Source organism: Aethina tumida, chromosome 2 (genome assembly GCF_024364675.1).
Source record: "Aethina tumida isolate Nest 87 chromosome 2, icAetTumi1.1, whole genome shotgun sequence".
NCBI classification, from domain to species: Eukaryota; Metazoa; Arthropoda; class Insecta; order Coleoptera; family Nitidulidae; genus Aethina; species Aethina tumida.
In genome coordinates, this window is record NC_065436.1 from 23,638,697 (window position 1) to 23,665,642 (window position 26,946).

At 29.3% G+C, this 26,946-nt stretch overlaps 5 protein-coding genes across 5 annotated transcripts; 1 reads left to right on the forward strand and 4 right to left on the reverse strand.

The window, feature by feature from the left end:
- Positions 1-2,705: 2,705 nt before the first annotated feature.
- On the reverse strand, positions 2,706-4,219 carry LOC109600023 (peptidoglycan-recognition protein LF). Its single transcript, XM_020016083.2, has 4 exons — positions 4,060-4,219; positions 3,485-3,676; positions 3,059-3,382; positions 2,706-2,999 (listed from the first exon to the last, which is right to left on the reverse strand). Exons 1-4 carry the CDS (start codon positions 4,079-4,081, stop codon positions 2,815-2,817), a joined length of 723 nt encoding a protein of 240 aa, XP_019871642.2. The 5' UTR covers positions 4,082-4,219; the 3' UTR covers positions 2,706-2,814.
- A 1,610-nt stretch (positions 4,220-5,829) lies between these two features.
- Positions 5,830-15,698, reverse strand: LOC109600011 (retinaldehyde-binding protein 1). Its single transcript, XM_049962887.1, has 7 exons — positions 15,459-15,698; positions 7,213-7,426; positions 6,991-7,150; positions 6,877-6,938; positions 6,631-6,824; positions 6,461-6,577; positions 5,830-6,392 (listed from the first exon to the last, which is right to left on the reverse strand). Exons 2-7 carry the CDS (start codon positions 7,424-7,426, stop codon positions 6,132-6,134), a joined length of 1,008 nt encoding a protein of 335 aa, XP_049818844.1. The 5' UTR covers positions 15,459-15,698; the 3' UTR covers positions 5,830-6,131.
- Positions 15,699-17,129: 1,431 nt separating this feature from the next.
- Positions 17,130-18,280, reverse strand: LOC109600033 (transmembrane protein 208). Its single transcript, XM_020016093.2, has 4 exons — positions 18,064-18,280; positions 17,862-18,011; positions 17,668-17,804; positions 17,130-17,599 (listed from the first exon to the last, which is right to left on the reverse strand). The coding sequence occupies exons 1-4, from the start codon at positions 18,067-18,069 to the stop codon at positions 17,374-17,376; spliced, it is 519 nt and encodes a 172-aa protein (XP_019871652.1). The 5' UTR covers positions 18,070-18,280; the 3' UTR covers positions 17,130-17,373.
- A 135-nt stretch (positions 18,281-18,415) lies between these two features.
- On the forward strand, positions 18,416-21,040 carry LOC109600031 (palmitoyltransferase ZDHHC3). The gene is made up of 4 exons (XM_020016091.2): positions 18,416-18,885; positions 18,941-19,077; positions 19,332-19,416; positions 20,614-21,040. The coding sequence occupies exons 1-4, from the start codon at positions 18,616-18,618 to the stop codon at positions 20,983-20,985; spliced, it is 864 nt and encodes a 287-aa protein (XP_019871650.1). The 5' UTR covers positions 18,416-18,615; the 3' UTR covers positions 20,986-21,040.
- An 81-nt stretch (positions 21,041-21,121) lies between these two features.
- LOC109600025 (probable cytochrome P450 305a1) lies at positions 21,122-23,841 on the reverse strand. Its single transcript, XM_020016085.2, has 7 exons — positions 23,680-23,841; positions 22,622-22,876; positions 22,059-22,571; positions 21,827-22,007; positions 21,658-21,775; positions 21,461-21,602; positions 21,122-21,409 (listed from the first exon to the last, which is right to left on the reverse strand). The coding sequence occupies exons 1-7, from the start codon at positions 23,762-23,764 to the stop codon at positions 21,231-21,233; spliced, it is 1,473 nt and encodes a 490-aa protein (XP_019871644.2). The 5' UTR covers positions 23,765-23,841; the 3' UTR covers positions 21,122-21,230.
- Positions 23,842-26,946: the final 3,105 nt, after the last annotated feature.

Sequence of the window (26,946 nt, forward strand, 5' to 3'; positions counted from 1 at the left end):
AAAATATCAAAAGGTTACATGCAATTCCTCACTAAATTAATGATTTTAATTATAACTCGTTTTTACAATTCTTGTTAACTCCTGTCCAAAGTTATGACACCGCTACAACAATTACTGTCTATCACTATATCTAGTACAGGAAATGAAACTTTTGTTTGTCACGTAATATTTTTTTATATTAATAATAAAATTTATTATATTCCTTTACAAGATACTCGATTCTTGAAACTTCATAACTAATAGATTCATGAACAGTTGAATTATGAATAAATTTATTTTAGTTCACCATTAGAACCTTGATAATTCATATTGAATAATTATTCTATTTACTATTTGGGTTTTAGTCAGATAGTCAAGTTCCCATAAAATTAATAAATTTAATTACTTTTGAAGTCCTTGTTAACTCCACTGTCCATATAACAAGAAATAAAATTTTTTTTATCATCTAACCACCTCTCCCTCTTGTTCGTCCGAAGCCTCTCCATTATCTCATGCACCGCCCTCATTGTGTCTCTTGTACTCCTGTAGCCGAACTGTCTTTCCGAAAAGACTTGATTTCTCTCTGCCCAGCTCTGCAGCCTTCCATTCAGTATTTTGTCAAATAGTCTACCCAAAGCCGGGAGTAGACAGATCGGCCTTACTTTCCCATCCGACTTCGGGATCCATACCCCTTTTGTGTTTCTCCATACGTCTGGGAACATCCCTTCATTCATACACGCATTCATTATCTTCATAACCCATCCTTTCCACACACTTCAAGACACATTCATTCGGTATACCATCCTCCCCTGTGGCTCTGCCCTCTGGCAGTCTCCTAGCCCAGTATTTTATTTCTCCCTCCGTGATGTGTGGCTCTCTATTACCCCATTCTTCCTTGTCCATATTTCTTAGTAGTGTTCTTTCTACAGTGTCATCCTCATGTGTATCCTCTGGGAAGTACTTATCTAGTAACACCCCATATGTTTCTTCTTCTTTCCCTGTTCACTTCACCGTTGTCCTTTATTATGTTTTTGGGAAGCCCACCCTGAGTTCCCTTGAACATGCGCAACATTCTATCCCAAAGCAGCACCCGACTCATTCTCTCTATTCTTTGTTTCATGAGAAAAATTACAAAGGTATGAGTATGAACTCTACCTTTGTAGTTTTTATTTTGTTTTTATACATTCTTCTCATTTCCTTGTATACTCTCATTTTGTTACTTCTTACATCTTCATTCCTCTCCCTTTACATCCTTATTCTTGCCCTTCTCACTCTCTGTCTCCATTTATTCAGTTCATCCGACCACCATACCTCTCTCACGCTATTCTTATCCATATTACACCCTCGGTGGGCATTTTCTTACTAAGCCTTTAATAAAATCCGTCATCCTTTTTGCTTATTTTTCAATGTCCATAGTCGAACACTTAAACTGTCTTGCCTCTCTTGTCAAGGAGATTCAATCCGCCCTAGAGTAGTCCCATTGCTTAGATTTTTTTGTATTCCTTGTCATTCCTAGACATACCTCATATCTTACGAAGCGATGGTCGCTTCCACTTTCTTCCTCTAGAACTTCCCATCCCTCAATCTCCACTCCTCCACTCCACCCAACTTCTTCCCCGGGCATTTTGAAACGTGGGCAGACTTGTGTTCTCGTTGGCTATTATATGTCCCTTTTCCATGACCCAATCCAGTATGTCATTTCCTCTCTCATCGGAAATATCCCACCCCCAGGCCACATTATTTGCGTTGACATCCCCTGCCAATATTTTTCCCTTCCCACCTATCAAATTTTCTTCTTACAGTGTCCAGTCTTTTATTTCTTTCCCCACCCGGTTCATCGTAGATGTTTACTATTAACAGCCCCTCATTCTTATCACCCACCAATATTCCCACTGTGTTCTTTGTTTTAAATTTTACTCTTTCATTTATATTCAATCATTCCCTTATTAGAATCTTTACTTTCTTCTCCCTCTCCTCATTGACTGTTATTCACCCCTACCAATCATGTTCTCTTCTAAATGGTTTTTGTATCAGGATTAAATTCCCTTCAATTTTCTGCCCTAATTTGTGTGTTAATAGACTTGCTGCTTCTCCCCTTCCCTGATTTATTTGGATGATTCTTATGTTTCTATCCATATCTTACACGTTTTCGTAGTCTACTGTCCTCCTCAGCATCTCTACCTTTCTTTTATACATTGGACATCCCGGATTGGTCGCTGCGTGTCTTCTTTCCTCCAACGTGATGCCCATTCTTTCGCAGTTAATGCAGTTCACCACATTCATTCCCTCGTCACACTCACCCCTACACTTCCTACACACAACCTCTTCCATACAATTCTTCGCCACATGACCATATCTACAACATTTGTAGCAAATGGTCACGTCTGTATATTCTTCCATGTATACTGTTATCAGATACAATGTTAGCCTTTGCTTCCCTATTAATTCTCTGAAAACTTTTCCATTCACTTCTAGAAGCCAGTTTTCTTTATATGGATTTCTGCCTCTCTTATTTACGATTACCTTCATGCTATCCACATCCTCTTTTGTGAGTTTCAAGTATACTTCCTTAGTCTGTCTTAGTAATTCGGGTATAACGCTGTTTTTGTCGTAGTTTCTCCCTACACCCTTAATCTACACATTAATATTAAAAATTTATTATATCCCTTTAAAAAAGATGTGGGAAGTAATTTGTTCAAAACATAAATTTATATTAAGCACGTGCGTCAATATATATCTTATTTATTTAAATCGCAATAATATAATATAAATAAATATCACAGTTATTGATAACAGATTAGATACTTTGGTTATAACGGATTGTGGCTACGTTCACTAACACTTATCTTCTTTAAAGTTCTTTCGTTGTATTTTAAAAGCAGTGTCTATTAAAAATCTGCTCTGTTGATTCGTCGTTTGAACATCGTAACAAGTTTTTAGTTGTGAATTAGCTGCCGAATAATCTAAGAACGCCTGTAACTCTTCGTTCTGATGGCTGTTGATAACAGAATTATCTGAACCTAAAACATATATAACATGTTTAGAGTAAGTCACGTTTATTTTTTCAAAATTACTTTACCTATAAATGCAATTGATATAGTTCTGTTGTCGCATCCTTCGCAGTACGGTTCGTACGTCCATCCTCTTCCCTCGTAGATTCTTCCGTCACTGGCGATCATGAAATTATAAGCAATATCAAATGAATCTCCTTTCGACTGAACCGCCTGTAGCTTATTTAACAAGTTATAGCATTGCGATGTGTAATCACAACTGTCAGAATTCGTCGTGGTCAGTAGTACCTTTTCTACTGGGATTTCTAGATGGGGAATTGTTGCGTTTGGATTTGAGGAACTCCAAAGATGTCTGGGTACTAAATCGAAATTTTCCGGTTCACCATCCACCACTAAAAACGATTCCTTCTATTCACAAAATATTTTAAGGCTGTACATGTTATGATGGATTCAGTGAATGACGATACTTGTAAATTGTGGGAACTTTTACTTACTTTCGTTGTAAAGAAGGTAGCTACCAATAACTGTGCCCACAACAAATATTAACAACAAACCTACTAAATAAAGGCAGTGATTGTAGGCCTCCCGTCTGCGTATCACTGGAGGATACTCGATTCTTGTAGCTTCATAACTGACAGATTCATAAGCAGTTGAATTATGAATGGAGCAGTACAACGGAGCTCTTTCTATTAACAAATAAACCATTTTAATTATATGTAATATCGATATTTTAAAAGCAATATATATATTTTAGTACATAATTTGAATTTTGATAATTCATATTGACATAGTAATTTTATTTATTCTTTGCTTTAATCAGAATGTGTATACATAATAGAATACATATTAACGTGTATGTGCTATTAAAAATGTTCCTGTATTAATATAATGGACGTTTTTTTATAACTAATTTCTATCACATTTAATCAAAGTTTAAATGATACATATCAATATATAAATCAGAATGTAAAATAAACAACAAAATACATTTATTTCTGTCTGATAATTTTAACCTTGAATAAAAATACATCAGTTTTATAATTAAAACACCAGTTTCATTTAAACTTACCAATTTCGTTTTCCGTCGTCATTTTTGCTGTTTAACTGCCTCTATTCACTATTTGACTATCCAAAAACTAAAATTTTTTATGCTACACATACATGACAATTGATAGCTTAATAGTAATCTCTAACACATGCTGTAGAATTAAGTGCGCACACTCTTCAAAATTTTTGGAAGGGGTATTAAAACGATATACGTAATTAGGCATATCAGGAAGTAATGAAGGTGAATAAACTTACAATAAAACATATTGCACGACTTGTCGACTAAACGTACAATTAATATGAATTGTTGTTGCGACGCATAAATTAATTCGTATCAAAAGATATTTTATTATCAATTCATTTTCTTGACTTATTTCATTGAGAAATTAATAATTATTTTTTCTGATAAGTCACTGCTGTTGAATCCAGTAGAACTCATATTAGAATCTTTTTATTACGAAATATTATTACTTTATTAATAATATTTTTCCTATTTTTATATTTTTACATAATACAAATTTATTTATATATTTTTTTTAAAGTATCAACCATTATTTAAGTCTTAATTTTGAACAACTGCTATTTTTAAACTTTAACCAGTTAACATAGAAAATTTTTTAATACCTTAACCGAACACAATTTCCTAAAACTTACTTTAGAAGACATTGTTTTGCCACTGGAGTGTAGAGAGTTTCCATCTTTAACACAAAAATAATGTTTAAATACGCATACAAATTATTTAATTATTTCATTTTACTACCAGTGAGACAATTTTCAATGTTGGGATTTTGTTTAATTTACTCTCTCAGCTGGGTTAGGCATCGCCTTCGGACAGTATCATCTTGTCACAGTTCTTTAGTTCTAAGTTTTTGTATTATGTACGAGTTCTTTTCTTTGAGAAGCTTTGTTCTGTAATTTGTTGTGTTGACTCCATGAATTGGACATAATTAGATGTGTCGTCGTCTAGAAATATCAATGTCTATAATAATATGTTAACAACAGTTTACTTAAAGATATGGTTAATATTATTTGTACTAAATAATTTCTTATTTAGTAAATGTTTTTGTAACAATTAATGAATCAATATTCGACAAAATATTACATTATATTTACGAAATTATGAATGGTTCATATATTATAAAAATTCGATGTGATCTATTTAACACAGTTAAAACTGAATGGAGTATTTATTCTATGCTTATTGTAATACTACAATCCAAATTAAGCAATTTAATTTTCTAAATACCTTTAACTAAAGTAAATGATTTTATGTATTTAGATGTGAAAATTCATTTCTTTAAATTAATTTTCAAATTGTAATGAGTGGTAAAGTATCTCAAACAACTGATACAAAACAATTGTTTGTAAAATTGACAAAATTTAGTAAAAAAATTATTTTATTGATATTTTTTGATTTATTTTTTTCAATATTTAACGCAGTAACACCACTTCGTTTAAATAATTCATTTGACAAAAATATGTCGAGATAAATGATTAGATATCTTAAAAATAAATTTAATTGGCAAATTAAAAAGAAATCTTTGTTTTTCTCTTACGTCACTACTGTTAGATCTATTAGCAGCCATATTAGAAATTTAAAAATATGTTTTACCTTATTAATAATAATTTTTTTCTGTTTGTTTAGCATCTGATAGAAGTATAAAAATGAAAATACAAATTTACACAAATACAAATTTCATTTTTTTAACATTTCAACTAATACTATTTAAGTGTATATTTTATTACTCAATAAAGTAATAATAACAACGCCTACATTAAATACTACAAAATTTAGAATAACCAATTCTAAATTATTAATTTAAATTTAATTCAATAATTAACAATTTATATTTGGGATAATATAAGTTACCAAATTCTAATGTGATGATATTGTGGTATAACTGACTTAAAATTCTAAATCCTTATATTACCTACATTACATTATATAAAATTTCTACAAATCGTAATTACTGATAAATCTAAATTTTATAATCACATTATAATTCATCTTACATAAAAATACTTAAGTCTTAATTTTGAACAATTGGTATTTTTTAAGCCTTAACCAATTAACATAATAAATTTTCAAGCAACTTAGTCTAACTCTAATTTTCTGAAACTGCCTGGCAAACTTCCGATTCCAGTGTCATCATTTGTGGGTGAATTTTTACTGGTGATTATTCCAGCCGCACTGATTAAATTCATCGTGTCAAATGACAACAACCTTTGCCTTTTCTCAGCCAGTTCCTCCTTCCACAGCTCGATCATAGTTTGACTGGGTATATCTCCGCCAAACTCAAGCGGCAAACACTGTTTGTCCACGTGCTTTACGATATCCTTCATAGATGAGTGTATCTGATTGTGACATAAACAAGAATACGCATTAACATTATGCAGTTTATTAAAACCTATTTGATAATTACCTTGCATCTTTCTTTCAATTTAGGGCTCATTCTGGACACTGCGAAGTTGTACACGTATACCAAAGCAGTTGGTAAATTGATGAAATTAATTTCCTTGTGTCTAAGTGGCATGGATTGCTAAAAGTGGACATACTTTATGAAATCATTCATTGCCTTCACCAATGTCTTACCTCTCCCCATTTCACCAAGGTGGCGAATTCATTGACCGAAAACAGAGTAGCAAATGCTGGATTGACTGAAGAAACGTCGGCCACATGATTCACCCCCAATATTTGATTTTCATCGTCGCATAGAAGAGTCTCGTAAGTTATCACATGAGCTCTGGTCATGTCTGCGTTACTGTATTTGTGAGGGTCGAATTTACCTAAAATATACAATGAGATCGCATTTCATCTAACCACAAATGAAATACTTACTTAAATCATAAATTATTACTCTTCTGCCTTTAGAATCTCTGATTGGGCTAGCGTAAATGTATCTGGAAATTCAAATTATTAGTAAAATCCCAATGTGGCAGACAAAAAACTTACCCGTTGGTTATAAGCTCATTAACCTTAGGATCTTTGTAGTCCATATCATACATGAAGTACTTGAACCTTTTTCTAAAATTTAAGTACTTTAGAAGACATTGTTGTGCCATCGGAATGCTGAACTTCTTCACTCGAAGGAACCGAAGTAGAAAGTTTTCATCTTTAACATAAAAATAATGTTTAATCACGCATACAAATTATTTAATTATTTTATTTTATTACCAGTGAGGCAATTTTCAATGTCGGGATTTTGTTTAATCCACTCTCTCAGCTGGGCCAGGCATTGCCTTCGGACAGTATCATCTTCTCGCAGTTCTTTAGCAGCTATTTTAAACAAATCTTGTATTATGTATGAGTTCTTTTCATTGAGGAGTTTTTTGTTCTGTAAATTGTTGTTTTGACTCCATGGGTTGGACATAATTAGATGTGTCGTCATCTAGAAATATAAATATTGGTTATAATGGGTTAATTACAGTTTACTTAAAGATATAGTTAATATTATTTGTACTAAATACTTTCTTATTTTGTAAATTATTTTTATAACAATAAGAGAAAATGCTTTAACAAAAAACATAACATTCGATAACATTTATGAAATTGCGAGTGTTTCATACGTTACTAAAATTCGATGTGATCTGTTAAACACAGTTAAAATTTAATGAAGTATTACACGCTTATTGTAATAAACTAAGCATGTTTATTTTCTAAATAACAGTAAATGATTTTATGTATTCAGAGGTGAAAGTTCATTTCTGCTCTTCTTTCATAATACGTTACGCACCTAAGTTTACAGATACTAAACTTTTGATTACATCACCTAAATAATTTTATTTCAATAATTAGACAATACTAATTGGTTAATAACCACTTATTCAAATAAAATTATGTTGAAATTTCTTTTAATTTTATTTTATAAATATGTTTATCCAAATTTTGATTACAACATAATTCAAAATATTTTTAACATTTATTTTCCTTCAACACACAGTAGTAGCCAGAGAAAGGATTTAATTTATATTTTATGCAGTTAATATGAATATATATATTTCAATATTCTAAACGTATAATTTTGTTTTTTGTCACACATCTTAAAAATGACGTACTTAAACATACATATTAGTTTGAGTTGGTTAGCTAAAACTAGCACATACAAATATTAACAATATTTACATTTGTGGTACTATTTAACAAAAATATGAACTTGTTAAGAATTTGTATTATTTCAGTAGGATGAAAGAAAAACGGTAGTTCAGAGAAGAGGGTTATTTCAGTAGGATGAAAGAAAAACGGTAGTTTAGAGAAGAGGGTAATAATAATTGCTGAGCCGAAAAATGGTTCACAATGTTATTAACTAATATGAACAACATTCAATTGAAAATACAGTAAGGAAACACCCTAACAAAAAACAACTCTTTTATAGAAAGACAAATTAGAAGAATTAGTAATCAAAATCCTTTCTAAGCAAAAGATGAATTAATTGAGTCATACAATATGTGTGTACCTAGTGGAAGAATCGGATGTCAACTGAATGATCAAACTTGCAAGCATGTATTTCACTAAAGAATCTATTGGTATCAAAAATGAATACTCGAACAAGACTAAATATTGCACAAAAATATATTAATTACCCTCCAGAAATTTGAGTGATTAGTTCAATAAATGATAATATGATTGTCGTTTTCCAAATATAAGTTTTGATAACATACTACGTAAACTTTGAAATACAGTGGACTAAACGTTGTGGTTTGGGATTCCCTTTCTTAACTTGATATATATCCATTATAAAAAATTATTAATACAATGAACATACATAAGGATATCGTAAGAAGTGTAATGGAAACCTTCGCCAATAATAATTTACCAGTTACGTTGATTTTTATGCATGGTAATGATCTGAAGCCCGCATCCATAGTAGTTCAAAATTGGTTACAAGATAATCAAGTTGTGGTTCCCAATTAACCAACGCAAAGTCTAAATATAATTGAAAACTTATGGAAGGTTAAAGCATCTAAAAACATCAAATTTAGATTAATTATGGTTTTTTTATTGAAGAGTCGCAGAAACAAAGCATACCTTAACAATAAAAAAGTTGGTTTAGTTTCAATTATTGCTTTTTTCAATATTAAAAGTGTGTTTATGATGATTCATTGTACTATCCCATAATCATCTATGTGACAATGACTAACTGTTATTATATAATGTTGATCTGTTGTCGCTATCTTTCTATCTTTGTAAGTATATTAATTTAGCATTGCTCAAAAGAAATGTGTAGAGAAAGTTGGAGTATGTGGGTCAGGTTCAAAGGCGTTAAAAATTACACAATTCAAATTTATAGGCAATGAACTAGAGAAGTACCATAATCACCATAATCATCAACAATTGCTGACTCATCCAGCGATCAAACAAATTGTTTAAAAAGAAGCATCAAAGTTTCTAAGGGTTAAATCACCATTAATTTCAATAATTACACCAACTGTAAGCAAATATGTAGATGTTAGTAATTATAATAACAATGTTAATCTGAAGTCTTTGTTACTTCCTTTAAGTTACGTATGAAAATAGACACATGTGTGTGTACAATAAGTAATAATCGATAATATTTGCCTTTGGACAATTACTTTCATCACTTGAGGAACAAAATTCGCAGGGAACTGGTGCATTGTTAAATGCACCCGACATTCGAAATGCATCGATTATATAATATGCACGAAAGTCTTTGCGAAACGATCACGTAAAAGATACACGGTAAATAAGTGCATTACAAAATTGCAGTCGGGGATTGCATTTATGATTATAATATCATAAATGGCTCCGGTCGATGTGACGTAGTAAAATAGAAAATTGTTGGAACACGAATTTTTATTGATGCATCCATTCGTGCATCGTAAATTTGAAACTAATTGACGGTATAATTCTGGTAAATGCAATTCGAATTGCCGCATGGGTGAATGTGCAACACCGAATTAAGATACACCGTCGCCGCTTTGTTATAAATTAACGTTACCGAATGAGGTGCACTTAAATGTCTTGGGGTTAAGAGTTCGTATAATGCCAAACTGTAGATGTATGTTTCATTTCAGTATTAAATGAACTAAAAAGTTCAATAAAAAGTATTATGAACACTTGATGTAAACACGACATTTGTTCCAGAGTTTGAGCTTTCGTTTTCATGGTACGTATTTCTTCTCGGTGACCCAGTTGGGCAACAAAGATAAAATTGGTCTATTTATGTAGATTTGTCATTAGTGGAAATGTCTAAAGGAAATTGTTATTATGAAATACACAATTAAAACTATTTCCTTTACTAAACTACACCAGAACTTACTTTTCAATTGCTTTCTCATAAATTTCAACATTACAACATTAACTTAAGTTCAGCTTAAATAGTGTTTACGTATAATGAAAATGGTGTTAGTTCCTTCACAATTGATAAAATATTTGTAAGAAACTCATTGAATTATAGACAAATAGATTTAATTAAAATTAATTGGAAGCACCAGATAAAAGACAATGGTATTAACGATCCCGAAATTGAACAAACCGAACATACATACGCAATTTCACAATTTCTATTATACAATTTTAAAATTGCGCTAAGTAAACGTATGCAGTAACACAAACCGAAGAAGAAACACGCAATTATACGATTGCGATAACAATTCTAATAGATATACAATTCAAGTTAATTAACTGGTTTCGTATTATTATTAAAATTGCATTTTTTCCGCTCCTGTCCTACAAATAATACGGCTACGCACATGATGTGCCCCGTAAATATTGCACCATAAGAGACATGCAACTTTTTTTATTAAATTACAGTTTGGCTTTAACATACCTTTAAATAAAATAAGGTGGATGGAAAATTAAAACATATGTTAATACTTCTGAAAATAATTTCAATCAATGATTTACTTTTATGATAAAACATGAATTTTTAAATTACGGCAATATTTCAAACTGTTTTACTCAATAGGAAAGTTTTACTTTCTTTTTAAGTTACAATTCTCTGTTAAGATGAAGAGTTAGGAAACGAATATTATCCGATTGATTGACAACAGCTCATCTATATTATATAAGTTATATAACTTTTATTCACAATGTTTATGTAACTATTAAAAAATAAATAATAGTCTATTACGAATGACAAACAGCCAGAGAAACAGCACATAATTTAAAATCAAACATTTCGTAAGATATTTCATGAAAGGATTCAATTCAAATTTTATTCAATTAGTATTAAAAATATATTTCAATATTCTATACTTTTTTTTGCTTTTTTGTTACAAATCTTATAAATCATAGCACATTCCCTATTTAACAATACTCTTAATAGTAAGAATTTATTGAATAAATTCAATGAGAAAAAAGAAACATTCCGATCCAGAGAAGAGGGAAATGTTGCTAAGATCTTTTCTAATTTAGGATGCTTCTGAAAAATGATTTACAATACAAATATAAAATATCACACTCAATTGAAAATACAATTAGAAAATATCTTAACAAAAAACCAACTCCTTTTATTGAGAGACAAATTGGAAAAATCAGTAAACGGGTCCTTTTTGGTGTTCTAGGCCAATAAAAAATGAATTAATTGAGTCATGCATAGAATATGGTCAGTTGGTTAAAAATAGGTTAATCCTCTTCCTAATAAAAGTTTTAAATTCCAAATACACTACTAAACCTTTGAAACACGATAGACGAAAAGTTTTGATTTGTGGTTCTTTTCATTTGTATGGTATAGGACCGTTTGGTATATAGAGACATTAAGATAGATGTAATGGAACCATTTACCAACTTAAACCAGTTATGTGGATTTTGAATGAATAATAATGATATGAAACATGCATCCAAAGTTGATCAAAGTTGGTTAAAAGGTAATCATGTTGAGATTCTCAATTGACCAGCGCAAAGTCCGGATCTAAATACAAAAGAAAACTTGGAATATGTAATCTCGATGACAACACCAATTAGTATAAAATTTAGGTGAATTATAGTTATTAATTGAAGAGTCATGAAATTTAATTTCATATAACCATTGCCGATATTGAATTGAATTAATTCACCGTTTAGAGGTGGTTGTAACAAACAAAAGGTACCCAACAGAAAACCACAATTTTTCAAATGTGTGTTATTTCTGTGAGCAGACTCATTTCGCATTTACTTTGTTTAAGATTTAATTTATATAGAAATTATTTTAATTAAGAATACTGTTAAAAAATAGTACCATTTAATTGCTAATTAACTTTAAGATGGTAATGTGTGTTATTTCTCTGACCACCACTGCACAAAAAGTAGGTCTACTTAAACAGGTTTATAAAAAATAGTCAAGAAGCTTTAAAATTAAATTAATTAATGGTGTTAAAATATTAAATAGTGTAAAATCATCCTAAAATATCTTAAATATGTATGAGCAAATAAATAATTGAGGCAAACAAGCTTAAGAGTTTGTTGCTTTTCAAAAAATAATAATTGGAAGCAGGATATAAAGTTCAGAGGAAATGAAACCGGTTAATCACTTAAAACTAACCTTCAACAAGAATCTTAAAAAATCCCCTTGTGGCTCAGCAAAATAAGGTAAACAGGTATATTGTTCTTATTTTTTTTTAATTGTGACAATTGCTTGAAAGGCCTCCCAAAAAATTTGCAATGCTACACTCTATGTTTAAGAATTTTTATCGTTCAACTGAAAATTATTATGATAAATAACATTTGCAATGCGGTTATATAAAATAAAAGAATTTCGCGCTCTGCAAAACGTTAAAAAGATTTAAATGTAAATAAAAACAAATGGGTTAGACACAATAAATTATTGTTGCATTATATGTGGAACATTTTCTAAACCGAAATTACAATAATGAAAGATTTCAGAGCACGGATCTTAATGAATTCCACAAATTCCGTAATAAGCCGTGCGTGAGATGAAACCTTTCTGCTTAAAAATTGTGTTAATTACATAGGCTCCGGTCCTACACGGATTTTTTTTTTACATATTATTCGTAAATTTCATAAGTGATTTCGTAAGTTTTTTCACATAACAGCCCGACCATCGGCAATGCGTAAGTAAGTCCGGTCCCATGTTTGCATACTTTCTCGCGTTTTGTTCGAATTTTGGTCGTGTTATGTAATTACGGCGGGCGAAAGTTTCAAGTTCAAGTTGCGTCTCGGATGCTGACGGTTCCCGATTTTTTAGCGGCTGGTCGTTGAAATGTGATTCACTGTAATATTATTGTTTTCAAATAAACGCAATGAGTGTGTCATGTAGTCACGTAGTTTATATAGATTTGTAAGTTGGAACATGTTTTGTTATTGTTTTTATTAATAAATGAAAAACATCCATTATCGACTTGTTACAGGAGATTTTCCATTTTGATTTACTATAATTACGGGATAATCCTATTATATTTGTTGTGAAATCCTTAATTAACAATAAATTACATTTTTACATCATTATTAAATTACTGTGGTAAATGAAAACTGACATATATATGAAATAGGGGTCACTAGGATATTAATTTTATAAAATATTAAATGTTATAGCCATTAATTATTTTATTTAATGGCAACTGTTAAAATAATGCCAATTTACTAATGTTTTATACTGTATACTAAAAATTAAAATTGACTTATACATATAAATGTTACATCTCACGCCTTATTCTTTTAACAAGCCAAATTTTAGCTTTTTGTTTGGATAGATTATGTTGTTAAAACACATTTCTTAACAGCTCTTCAATATATAATATTATATTGATTAATATATTCCTGTACCTAAATTGGTCCATGTGTCCTTTCAAATGATGAAGCCAGAGAGAAACATTCCTAATAATTTAACCACCACCGTGTTTCATAGTGGGTACAACAAACATTTTGTGTACTCTCGTCCCTCTAGGACATCTAACATAAGCAGAAGAGTCATTTATAAATCAGTTAGAATTGGACTTATCACTAAAAACTATTCGTCCTTACTGTAGTCCAGAGATCCTGAGCAAATAAAAATGATGTCTTCACATTCTTAGTAAAAAGCAAGTTTTTTTACATGTCTGGGACCAATAAACAACAATTCACTAACTTTCTTCACACAATCCTTAAGTCAATTGCAGGAAGTGTTATTGTTTTCAAATCAGCACTAACTTAACATCATCGTCAATAAGAATAGATTGTGAATGAATCTTTTTCTTAGTTACTGCTTGCCCAGATTGTACTTTATTTGTTTCTCTCGTTTCTATCTCAATCTTGGTAACGCTGAATTATAATGTTTGTTATAACGTTTGATAATTTCACTATGATCCATTATTAAATAATTATAATAAATAAAACATTTATTTCTTTTCAAATTTTCTTAAAAGTTTAAGAATTTTAGGAATTAATATTTAATTTTAGATATTTAAAATTTTCAAATTTAATAGTTTTTAAATTATTTCTTTTTTATTAATCCCAAAATTCTCTAAAAATTAATTGATTTATTTTGAAAATGAAAATTTCATTTATTCATATTTTTATTATTTTTTTTTTTTTTGAAATTTATAAAATTAAAATTTTTATTGAATTCAAAATCCCGTAAAAATTTAAGAAGTGAAGTTAATAATTTATTTTACTCTATTTCATAGGAAAAGCTTAATAGTTTCAAAAAATAATCAGTGGCGTAGAAAATAGAGTGAGAAAAACAGGAAAATCCTCCAAAATCAGTTATGGAAAAAGAATTGTAGTCTGTGTATTTTAAAGTAATAGATATCAAATTTAAACACGTTTGGACCAAAAGTTACTAAAATATGAGAAAAAAAAAACAATTATTGAAATTTAAATTTCAGAGGCTGTATTTACTTATGCAAAAAATTTGAAAAAAAAATAAATTTTCTTCATTATTGGACATGTTCTGCTTACTCTTAATCACCATTGTATATATTTTTATTCTATTTCAATAAGTTGCAATAATTATTACCACTACTGTATATGTACATTAATTAACATTTTTCATATTTAATATAAAGGTTTTATATCAGGAAAATATTATAAAAAATAAACTACTTAGGTTTATTATAGCTCTTGTTTCGTAATATATTATTAACATTTTCCAATAATTGCAATAATAATAAATATTTCATTGTCATTTGAAAATTTTACATTATTTTCTTAAAATGTTCATTTGTATGATAATGTATTATATTATACTTTCACAAATGTATATACTTAAATAAAAGTCACTGAAATTTATATAGAAAAAACAAGTAAAAGTAGCAATGTAAAAAGTAAATATTAATTAATTAAATTGAAAATGTGTAAGAAATTAAAAAATAATATTTATATATACTTTTACTCTTCATACTAGTATTTTAGTAATATAATAAAATATTATTAATTAAATATTTTAATAAAAGAAAACTCAAACAATTTAAAAATTGAACAATTTCAACATATATATTTAAAAAATATTTATTATTCATTAACATTTAATAATTAAATAAACTTACCTTGATTGGATAAAATGTAAGCCCAAGCTAGTGACAAAAGCACAATTTCACAACAATTTGCTGGGATAGGATATACTGCTCGAGGAAAGCACAAGACGCGATTAACGCGATAACCAGGTCCTCTCCTCCGGCAGGACTCGCCGTTTTTTAGGGGGGCGCATTTCGAAAACGTTATGGGGGGAAACCCGCGTCCGAAGGTCGCGGGGTTCAGGAACCGGCCGAACGCAAGATTCGTTTCTGCAGTTTCGAAACGCGCGCACTAGCTTTTTATTGTTATATCACATTTTTGTTTTCGGTCAGTTCCTCGTGTCTCGTTTTAAATGCGATTCGGAAATTGGCCGGGTCGGTTTTCTCCTAATTGTTTATGTTTGTTTTACATGGACGGCCTTCTCCGTGCGGCCCACAACAACATAGCCAAACGAAAATGAAACCGGCAGTGGGCTGTTGCATTTCGGTGTGTTAATAAATTCTTTAAACATTTTCCTAAACTTGACCTTAATAAGTTTAAATTATTTTCATTGTTTTTTAAATACGTATTAGTAACATAAATAAATAAAACAAAACAACTCGACAAAATAGAAAACAAGTTTGCAAGTTAAACAAAAGATGTGATTTATAAATATTTCTTTTTCACTCTGTTCATAACAGTATGTGAAAGTAAAGTATTTCAGAATTTAATATATTATGGGTTTATTTAAATAGTTGGTAGCTTCCAATAAATGTTTCAGATTTTGTTTAAGTTCTAGTATTTATTTTATTAATTTATGTTGAGGTGTGTGAACTGTGTTAAATATTAATTTTAAAAATACGCATATTTAAACAATAAAAACATGAATAAGTCATATATTTTAAAATTATTAATCATCATTACCATTACAAATTATACATCATTATTTCAATAAAACAAAAGTTTAGGTAAATCAGAAATTACTTTTCATTATTTTAATATTGTAAAATATGTTTAGAAATAAAAGACATAAATGAAAATAAAAATATATTATTTAAATCAAATACAGAATAAGATATAACACAAAAAATTCTTGGATTGAAATCTTAATTTTAAATACATACACAATGTTTTCATTCTACATATCCTTTTCAATTTTCATCTTTCTAGCTTCCTCCGTTTTTTTTTTTTTCATTTTCTTCGGGATGAGTAAAGGCTTCTTGGAAGATAAACTACATAGAAGCCTCTGGCTGATGCCATCAGCCATAAATATCAAAAGTGAGAAATGGATCTGATCCAGCTGTTAATATTATAATGTCTATCTGAAAAACAATTATTGTAAAACTATTACTTACTCATAAATGCCTCCTTCCATATTTAGATCATTGGAGAATTTAATGCGGTTCCAGTTTAAATCGTACTTGCTATATAAATATTTCAGAATTTAGTTAATTTTTTATAGGATTATTCATATCAATGACAATCTTCAATAAATAGGTCAAACTTCGTTTGTGTTTCTAGTATTCCTTAAAAATATTTAAGAATTTTCTCCAACTTTACAATGTTGTATGAATGAATGAAAATGTTAAAAATTAAATTAAAAAATAAAGATACTTAAAACAGAAAAAACACGAGTAAATCATATTTTTAAAAATTGTTAATAATTTTACTAAATTAAAATTATATTAATATTGTTAAATATGTTTGGAAATAAAAGATACAAATGAAAACAAAAATATATTATGTAAAACAAATACAGGATAAGATGTTAAAATAAGTAACATCAAATTATTGTATTTAAATATTAATACTAAATATACACATTGAAAAACAAAATGCGCATACACAACAATTAAGACCATAACACACCAATTTTATATTTATATTACAATCCTTAATAATTAAATGTCCAGAGTAATTGTTCACTTATACTTGATACTCAGTCACTATACACAGTGTTTCTTCTATCTACCTTTGCATTCTTTTCATTTTCCTTTCTAATTTCCTCTGCTTCTTTTCATTTTCTTCAGGTTGAGCAGGTGCTTCTTGGAAGATATATGGTGACAAAATGTTTTTCCAAACTATATGGAAGCCTCTGGCTGGTGCTAACAGCCATAAATACCAAAAGTAATTGGAAATAAGTGATGAAAGGATCTGACATCCAGCTGTTAGTATTATAATATCTTTTATGTGTCTGAAAAACAAATATTTTAAACAAAACTGGTAAAACTACATATACAACATGTCAAAACTGATACTTACTCAGAAATACCTCCTTCCATATTTAGATCAACCCCAGAATCTAGTAACTGTCCAGATTCAGAATATGTTGGTTTGGCCATATAAACCATGAATTGGTAACTTGCAATGTAAATAATGCAAGAGAATAAGTACAGCGCCTAAAAGTAATACACATTACGTAAATTTTATATTTTTAGTATCGGATAAAGGCTTACAATACTTATTCCAGAGTTATAGAATACCAATATTATTAATGACACTGCATTTGAAATAATGGCCATATTCCTATAGAAACTTAGGGTGTCTGCATTTTCAGTAACAATCTGTTTTGCACCTTTAGTGCCTTGTTTACCTTTTTGTGGGGGCTGTAAATAAATGTGTTAAGGATATAAATATATTTAATTTACAAATACTCACCGCCATCCTTGCTACAATATGACTGAATAATTTCAATAAAAAATTAAGTGTTTAATTCATAAATTAGAGTTGCGAATATTTTACTCTGGCCCAAACTCCACGTTGTAACTTTCAAAATGACAAATGTAGACAAACATGTCTAGTCACAAGTCAATGTTGCCAGACTCCTTCACAATATATTAAATAATAATAATTACATAAAGTAAATTAATACATTCCATTAAATATGAAGTCTGGCATAAATAAACCACAGTTTTTTTAATTTGATCAATTGTTGACAATATTTAAAAACAAAACATAAAAATTTGCAGATTTCTGTAAAATTTTGGTCACCTGCCGACACCTGTCAATGATTCGTAACGAAAACCACAGGACAAAACTGTATTATCATGCATAGGTGTTTTGGTGTGGCTACTTTGAATTATTAACAACGGGACGAAATTTACAATGTGACAAGAAAAAACAATAGCATATAATGTTAAGATATCATGTTCGAGTGCAAGTATTTGTATAACCTAAAAAAGATTGTTTGGCCGCCTTAAAAAGACAATAATGATGGAATACGAATACACGTCGTTTCGTAAAGAAGTAGACTCTCATAATAAGTGCTGCGGGGGTATGCTGTGGTGTATTAAAGATATATGTGGTATAATATGTGCGATTCTTACATGGTTACTTATATTATATGCAGAGTTCGTAGTGATGTCAGTTATTCTCATTCCAAGCCCATATCCTTATTACAGTATTTTCAATATTATAATTTTTCAAATATGCGCCTTTCTGGCATTCACATCACATTTAAAGACAATGTTTACTGACCCAGTAAGTTTTTTTGTAGAACTGTTTAAGTTTTATCATTTAATACATATTTTTCTAGGGTGCAGTTCCGAAAGGAAACGCAACCAAGGAGATGATTAAGCAGATGGGATTTAGAGAAGGACAAGTGATATTTAAGTGCCCCAAATGTTGCAGTATTAAGCCAGACAGAGCTCATCACTGTTCTGTTTGTCAAAGGTATAATAATGATTTATAATTTTATCAAATATCACAAATTTTAAATCATTTGTTTTACAATAAGTATTTAAGAATGTGACTAATATCAAGTAGTATTGTATTCAAATGTAGATTAACCAATTTATTTAACTGCTGTAATTTTATCATTTATAAATGTATTAGGGCTTTTTAAGTAATACAAATTATTTATTTTATGTTATATAATATTTTTGAAAATTTTATTTTATTACACAAAAATAATAAATATTTTATAGATGCATTAGAAAAATGGACCATCACTGTCCTTGGGTCAATAACTGTGTGGGAGAAAATAATCAAAAATACTTTGTTTTATTTACAGTAAGTATTATTATGAATGTCCCCTTAATTATTATATACAGTGGTGGCCAGAGAAATAGCATTACTATACTAATGTTAAATGTGAAAAGCACACTTCTAATTAAATGCAATCAAAATATTTTATATTTTATTTAAAATAATTACACATACATATTCTTTCTACCATTATTCATTGTATACATAAACAAAATAATTTCTACTTAAATCTTGAACAAAATATATATGAAACGTGAAAATATATATTTGTTGAATAATTTCTATATAACTTTAAACAAATTGATTAATATTTTGTTGTAAACAGTGAAGCAAACTTTCAATGAAATATAAATGGTCGTTTGAAAGTGAATTTCACGACTCTTCAATTAATAACTACAATTTTTCTAAATTTAATGTTTTTTGGTGTTATAGTCAAGAGAACATGTTGTTCGACAAGTTTTCAATCGTATTTGAAACCGGACTTTACGCAAGTCTCGAAGATCTCAACTTATTTATTTTCTAACCAACTGAACAACTTTGGATGCATGCTTTGTATCATTAACATGCATAAATTTCCATATTGTTTCATATTTGTTAATAAGTATTGTAAACTATTTTTCGGAAACATCTTAAGATTTTTAATTATGCCAGTAATATTTCATGCTAATTATTTTTTACCAATTCTTAGAAATGTAATGATTCTTTTTTCTCGCTAAAAATGAATTTATTCAATAATATAAAATAAATCCTAATGAGAATAAATTCTTACTATTAAGAATATTGTTAAATAGTGGCACAAAACGTAAAATATATTTGAGTGTACTGTTCTTTGACCCATCAAATCAGACTTATATATGCGTTTAAAACAGTACTGCGCCATTTGTAAGATATGTAACGAAAAAGCAAAAAAAAAAAAAAAATGTATATAATATTGAATTAAGTCTTTTTAAGAAATATTTTACAAAATGTTTAATTTTAAATTTTGTGTTATTTCTCTGATCACTAATGTAACTACAAACCAACTTTAAAACAATAGAAAAATTCAATTCACTTAGGAAACCGAAAACAACACCCAAGTTTTTATAATCAATTTAATAATGAAGTCAATTAAAATAATCAAACTGCTTGTAATCAATTTCACTGTAATTGATTCAAATTGTTTATTGAGTTCAATTACTTTATAATTCTAAAAATAATTCATTACGTCTTTTTAATTTCCAGCTTTACATCGCAACAATATCTCTACACTCCCTCTTCCTAGCTGTAAATCAATTCCTAACATGTATCAAACATGAATGGAAGGAATGCACTACGTATTCACCGCCGGCTACAGTAATTTTGTTACTGTTTTTGGTATTCGAGGCACTTCTATTTGCTATATTCACTATAGTCATGTTGGGAACTCAGGTGCAGGCAATATGGAACGATGAGACTGGCATCGAACAACTTAAAAAGGAGGAGGCTAGATGGGTTAAGAGGTCACGGTGGAAAAATATACAAGTTGTGTTCGGCAAATTTTCATTATTATGGTTTTCACCTTTTGCAAAACCAGTCCCTAAGTATAAGAATGAAAGTGATTTGTACTCTGTATAATTTATTTATTGTTTAATTTTAATTTTTAAATTATTAATAGAGCTTTTTACCAATTTTTTTTGGGTTTTATTAAATTATTTTTTTTTAATTTACCTACTCCTTGATACTACTTTTGTTATTTAATAAAGATTGTAAATGTTACTAACTAAGTCTTTATTACTATTATATAACACACTACTTGAGAACATTCTATGAAAAATGATATCTGATCACAGATAATTTATAATTCTTTAGACTGCGGTAAGTTACAGACGTGTGAAGAGAGCGTTGTACTTTTCTGGTGATGAAGTTAATCCGGGTACTGGAATACCTGTGGGCACTTTCGTACCTGGGACAATAGAGATTTCGTATTTTCTTAATATTTCAGTGAAAAATAGAAATATACAGTTTCTTGCCAGAGTTTCACCCAAACATCTTCTTTTGCCTGTAATTATAATCTATGTTATTTGAACTACTCGTTAAATATCTTATTTACCTAATCCAAATGGAATAATTCTGTCACATGATTTTAGGGAACCACTTTCGTCCAAAAATCTCTCTGGTCTGAAAACTTCTGGATCGCCCCAAAATTCTTTGTCATTATGAACTGAGTATTGACTAATTAATATCGTTGTTTCCTGTGAAATTAAAATTTATTTTTTAAAAATGGACAACCCATAAATGGTTTTTTACCTTTGGAATGCTGTATCCTTCCAAGGTAGTATCTTTCATAACTCTTCGGGGTCCGCTTATAGGAACTACGTGAAAGTATCTTTGCACTTCCATCAACACAGCTTCAACGTAAGGCAACCTACACAGACAATTAATTTTTGAAAGATTTATAATTATTGTTATTACTTACTTGTTTCTATCAGTATATTCTAGTTCATCATCTTTTAAAATATAATGATCAATATGAGCGTGAACTTTCTTTTGCACATCAGGATACAATATCATAGCCATTAAGGCAAAATCTAAAGTATTACTGGTAGTTTGAGAGCCGGCAATAAAAATATCAAGACAAATCATAACTAGTTGCTCATCTAAAATTAAACTTAATCATTTTAAGTACTTTCAATGTTAATCGTAAGTACCTGTAAATGTTGAATTGGCATTTTCCTTTTTCATTTGAGTGATATAAGAGTAAATTAGGTCGTCTTCTCTACCGTCGGTGTAATTTTTGTAATGTTCATTGATTGTTTCCATTAACAATCCTCTAAGCTCAACATTTAACCGGTTAACCAAGTTGTAACCGGTTTTCTCTGGAGCTATAAATCGGAGCCAGGGATGTTGAGTTAATGTTCCTCCGGACATGTCAAAAGCTTTCGACCTAACACTTAGAAGGTCCAATAGTTTATTAAGTCTCGGATCTTTTCGAGAAAATCTGGAGCCTGTCGTTAACGCCCACAAAATATTCAATACAGCTGGTGCCAATAATTTGCCAACTTGTACGTCCAATTTACTGTCTTCAAGGATGCATAAAATTTCAGATATTTCTTCTTTAATCATCTTGTCCATCGGTTTCTTGCCATATCCCAACGTTTTTAAATGAGACATCACGAAAGCCCTTTGGGTTTTCCAGAAAAGACCGTCTGTACAAGTTACTCCTGAAACATTAAATATATTTGCTTGTTTGTTTTAGTATTTTTCGTGTTACCCCTTCTTGTGCCCATAGTTCTAAGTCGTATAAAGAAGTTATCTGGCCTTCCTTCATATTCTTCTCCCAATAAAACAGCTTTACATACGGAATACGAAAAAACAGTTACCACATAGTCTTTGCCGAGTTTTAAACCCAATACATTTGTTTTATTTCGTTTCGCCAATTCAGACAATGCAAAATGCTGTCCACCCAATTCTTTGGATAACTTTTTTAGTTCGGGTAAATTGCCTACAAATGGTAGCCAAGAAGGTCCTAAAAGTCAAATAAAGACGCTCAAATTTCGGATGTGGAACAAACTTGTTTTATTCCTAAATTAATATAATAATAATATTTAAAACCAACGAAGTTTTTGTACTTTTATTATAAATTTTAACATACAAATACATATAATAACATAAAATGTTATCAGTGTTTATTTCTTTAATATTTTACATTAATGTTTGATGATTATTATGAATGAATAAGCTTCAATTGCCTTCCTATTAGTGTTAATAGACAACGTTGCATTGACGAACATTATTCAGCTGACTAAAATATTACATACACTCACTGGTAGATTTATATATGCTGATAAGCAAATTTGTTTACTGTAAAGGTATTTTGCTAACAATAAAATAAGAAAATAGATTTCACATTTTAAATTAGAATATGTTTATGAAATTAAATCTTAGATAAATAATTTCATTTGTTTTGCAAATTTGCAATTTAAAGAATGTTCATAAACAACGTGATAAAATTATCAAATTAAAGTTTGTTGTCCTTTAATTACTGTAATTTACAGATTATATATATATATATATATATATATATATATATATATATATATATATATATATATATATTCCATTATTACCTTAAAAACAACTATTACCATTCCAAATTTTTGTAATATTTTAATTGTACCTATAGTTAGTAAACAACTTAACATACATAAATCATTATATATTCTAAAACTGATAAATATTTAAGTAGCATAGAATTCAAAGAATTAAAATCCTAACGCGTGCTATTACGAACACGAATACATATAAATAATATTAATAAATTAAATTTACCTGGTGGAAAATGTGGTGGCCGTCTGATTTGGTTAATTATATAAGTGAAAAATAACACGACAGCGGTGACTATTAATAAGAACATTGTACTTGAATCTGATGAACTGGTAAGCTGGACCGGTGAAGGCACGTGGCCCAAACGTTAGGGCAATAACGACTGACGTGACTGATCGTTTCAGCTGTTTTATAGGAATTTAAATGCCGCCAATGCCGGTCTCTAATCTATAATGACGACTCCCAATCGCCCCACAACTGCCAATATGAGCCAAAATTTATAATTGAACTTTGCTGTGGGGGAAAAAGAACAATTTGTTTAAAAGTTCATTAATACGGAGAATTAATATTTTTAATATTAATAATTTTGATATGCATATTTTTTAGAATATGTGTTTAAATCATATCGGTGAATATTTTATTGGAAATTGAAAAACAGTAAATGTAAAGGTCGTGGACATTTGAACGAGAATTAAGATTATATTATATATATATATATGCTTATATTTTATATTTCTTAAAATATTTTTGTCGTACAACTTTATTTCTTTGTCATCTTTCACCTTAGTAAAATCTGTAACAAATGAAATTTTAGTACACAATTTAAAAAATGCGGTGTACTAAACGTTGATTATATCTAATAATGTATTTCATATCTCTGTTCCTGACATTTACTTACTAACTTTTGACAAATTCCGAAAAAGTATAACTTATTAATTAATTTATTCATTCTAATGTTAATGTTTTATAATTTTTAATTTCAAATAGAACTTGGTAATTTTCTTTTAAGAAAAATAAAGCTTTAATTTTAAATTTTGTATTATTTCTCTTGTAACTGCAAACAAACTTTAAAACAATAGAAACATTCAATTTACTTAGGAAACTTAAAACAACACACAAGTTTTTATAATCAATTTAATGAAGACAATTAAATTAATCAAACTGCTTGTAAACAATTTGACTTTAGTGTTTCCCAAAAATATAATTTGTGATTATCACATACAAACATTCTGATTTTCTCTTATAAAAATGGCTGTTTTCCAAGATTATTTATAACAAAAACATTAAAAGGAAATAAAACGAGTAATTAATAATTAAAAGGTCAAAGACGTAACATTTTATGTAACAAGCGGTCATTTAGGAAGTTATTAACTTATCATAAAAGATACCGCATGAACAAAATATACCACGGAGGATTATGTATAGAGGGGTAAAATCATATAAATATTCGAACAACCTTACCAAAAATTAGAGACGAAGAATTAAGAGAAACAACGGTTTATATGTTATTTTAAGCTGGGAACCCCTGAGGTCACAAATCCAACCATCTATAGTACGCACGGGGGAAATATTCCACCAGGGGCTTTGCCACCATAAAATCGAGATAAGAAAATCTCCGATAAACAAAATATTGTACTCTACGTTAATTTCCTAAGATATTGAATTATTATCATACATTATTATTGTTTTCTTCTTAAAACGATATCAGAGAGTATTTTTAAATCACAATTTATTTTTTATATTGAAGTTTTGTAGTAGAATGTTTTATAATTAAATTAACCTTGTTAAATACCATTTTTTGTTATTGTTTTCGAGTTTTTAATATCTATACTCACATGCAAGCACAAACAAGCAACAACAACAAAATTATTAAAACAATTACTTTGCTTCTTCTTTATAAATTTAATTTTCATTTTCAAGTTTAGCACTGTTCTTTATTATGTTTTGGATATTACAAATATATTTATTCGCTTTTTTTATCTGGTTTGAAAGGGAAATGTTTTCAAAAGATGATGATGGATGTGACGGATTTTTAGCGATTAAAAACATTCTCGATTATGAGTCATTACCAACAAGAGGCAGAAGAATGAAATGAGGTGAAATTTCCTAAGGAGTATTGGTGTTGTGATTGGATTAGTTAGCTTCTCACCATCACTGGCTAATGACAGAGTGGTACTGAACCCCAGGACCACGACAAGGTGCATCAATCCTTGAAAACATTTATACCATCCAAATCATTACGATATTGTCATGACGCATAAATAAAATAAAGACGTGACGATGAAAATCCCAAAATCATTATTTTAATTAAAATATATTTTAATTTAGTAATATTTATTGAAAATCTGTTAAATAAATGGATCACTTTAGTACCCCAATAAAGAAGCTTTCAGAATTGTGTGTGCATATTTTTTAATTATTCTATTTGGAAAACTAGTTACTAAAATTAGTTATATATCAAAAATATGGTTGACAAGATGCTATAAATATTCATAGAATATTTTCAAGCTAATTCTTTATTTTAATTTAATGTATGCAACTAACATTACATGTTAAAAGACAAGTTCCAGTATTCATTTATATTCCTTGCAGCTACTTTATGCCAAACATGTATGGCAAAAGCTCAAGGGAAGGATACTTTGGCAATAAGTTGATTACTTGATTATTTTATCCGTCCGAATTAACATCCATCATCCATTTGATTTTCAAACTATAATTTTATGAATTGTATTAATAAAAGACGATTTATTTTTTATTATGTCACTCACTTCCTGTTTTTCTCTTAATATTGATATAATTGATATCTTATCAACCGCAAACACAACATTACCAAAGAAACATATATGTTTAACGTATTTTACATAATTTTATATTGGGTTGTTCGGAAAGTAATTTCGTTTTTTTTCTCTCTGTGAGAGATTCGAGGCTAATCCCAGGCCTTTCAAGTGGTCATAAACTGTTGAATTTTATAAATTTAACTTCAATCCGATCTCACGTGTTGTTATTCGCCGGTTCGCATCAACTTTATCGTGTCTTTATCAGCTTCAACCAGCCTTCCCGAACGTGGTGCATCTTCGACATCAAAATTGCTGGTTCGAAATTTAGCGAACCAGTTCTGGCACTGGCGTACTGTCAACACACCTTCTCCATACACATCGGTCAATTTCTTTCTGGCTTGAAGAGCATTTTTACCCTTTCTGTAGTAAAACAGTAAGATATGTCGAAAATGCTGCTTATCGCTCTCCATATTTAAAAGGACACCATCCAAAAACAATCTCGTAGAATTAATTGGAATTTTTCACACACAAGCCTTGCTATATGAGCTCTCAATGCATATAAAAATTATACGGCTTAAGTGTGAAGTTGGGTGCAATAAAATACAATTAAATCCTCTGTCGGGAAAAAAAGAAATGACTTTCCGAACAACCCAATATAATATTACAGATTACACAAATTAAATATACCACACATACAATAAATACCACATATTAT

Excerpts from the sequence above, each read along its gene's own strand:
- LOC109600023 (XM_020016083.2), bottom strand. The coding sequence starts at position 4,081 with ATGACGACGGAAAACGAAATTG. Across the intron at positions 3,677-4,059 it reads GACGACGGAAAACGAAATTG|AAAGAGCTCCGTTGTACTGC; the intron begins GTAAGTTTAAAT and ends ATTTGTTAATAG. Across the intron at positions 3,383-3,484 it reads CTACCTTCTTTACAACGAAA|TGGTGGATGGTGAACCGGAA; the intron begins GTAAGTAAAAGT and ends AATCGTTTTTAG.
- LOC109600011 (XM_049962887.1), bottom strand. The coding sequence starts at position 7,426 with ATGACGACACATCTAATTATGTCCAACCCATGGAGTCAAAACAACAAT. Across the intron at positions 7,151-7,212 it reads CATTGAAAATTGCCTCACTG|ATGAAAACTTTCTACTTCGG; the intron begins GTAATAAAATAA and ends TTTATGTTAAAG. Across the intron at positions 6,578-6,630 it reads CCTTGGTGAAATGGGGAGAG|CAATCCATGCCACTTAGACA; the intron begins GTAAGACATTGG and ends GTCCACTTTTAG.
- LOC109600033 (XM_020016093.2), bottom strand. Across the intron at positions 17,805-17,861 it reads ATAACTCTGGAATAAGTATT|GCGCTGTACTTATTCTCTTG; the intron begins GTAAGCCTTTAT and ends TATTACTTTTAG. Across the intron at positions 17,600-17,667 it reads ATGGAAGGAGGTATTTCTGA|ACACATAAAAGATATTATAA; the intron begins GTAAGTATCAGT and ends TTTGTTTTTCAG.
- LOC109600031 (XM_020016091.2), top strand. The coding sequence starts at position 18,616 with ATGATGGAATACGAATACACGTCGTTTCGTAAAGAAGTAGACTCTCAT. Across the intron at positions 18,886-18,940 it reads AGACAATGTTTACTGACCCA|GGTGCAGTTCCGAAAGGAAA; the intron begins GTAAGTTTTTTT and ends ATATTTTTCTAG. Across the intron at positions 19,417-20,613 it reads AATACTTTGTTTTATTTACA|CTTTACATCGCAACAATATC; the intron begins GTAAGTATTATT and ends TTTAATTTCCAG.
- LOC109600025 (XM_020016085.2), bottom strand. The coding sequence starts at position 23,764 with ATGTTCTTATTAATAGTCACCGCTGTCGTGTTATTTTTCACTTATATA. Across the intron at positions 22,877-23,679 it reads GCCACCACATTTTCCACCAG|GACCTTCTTGGCTACCATTT; the intron begins GTAAATTTAATT and ends TTTGACTTTTAG. Across the intron at positions 22,008-22,058 it reads TGCCAATTCAACATTTACAG|ATGAGCAACTAGTTATGATT; the intron begins GTACTTACGATT and ends GTTTAATTTTAG.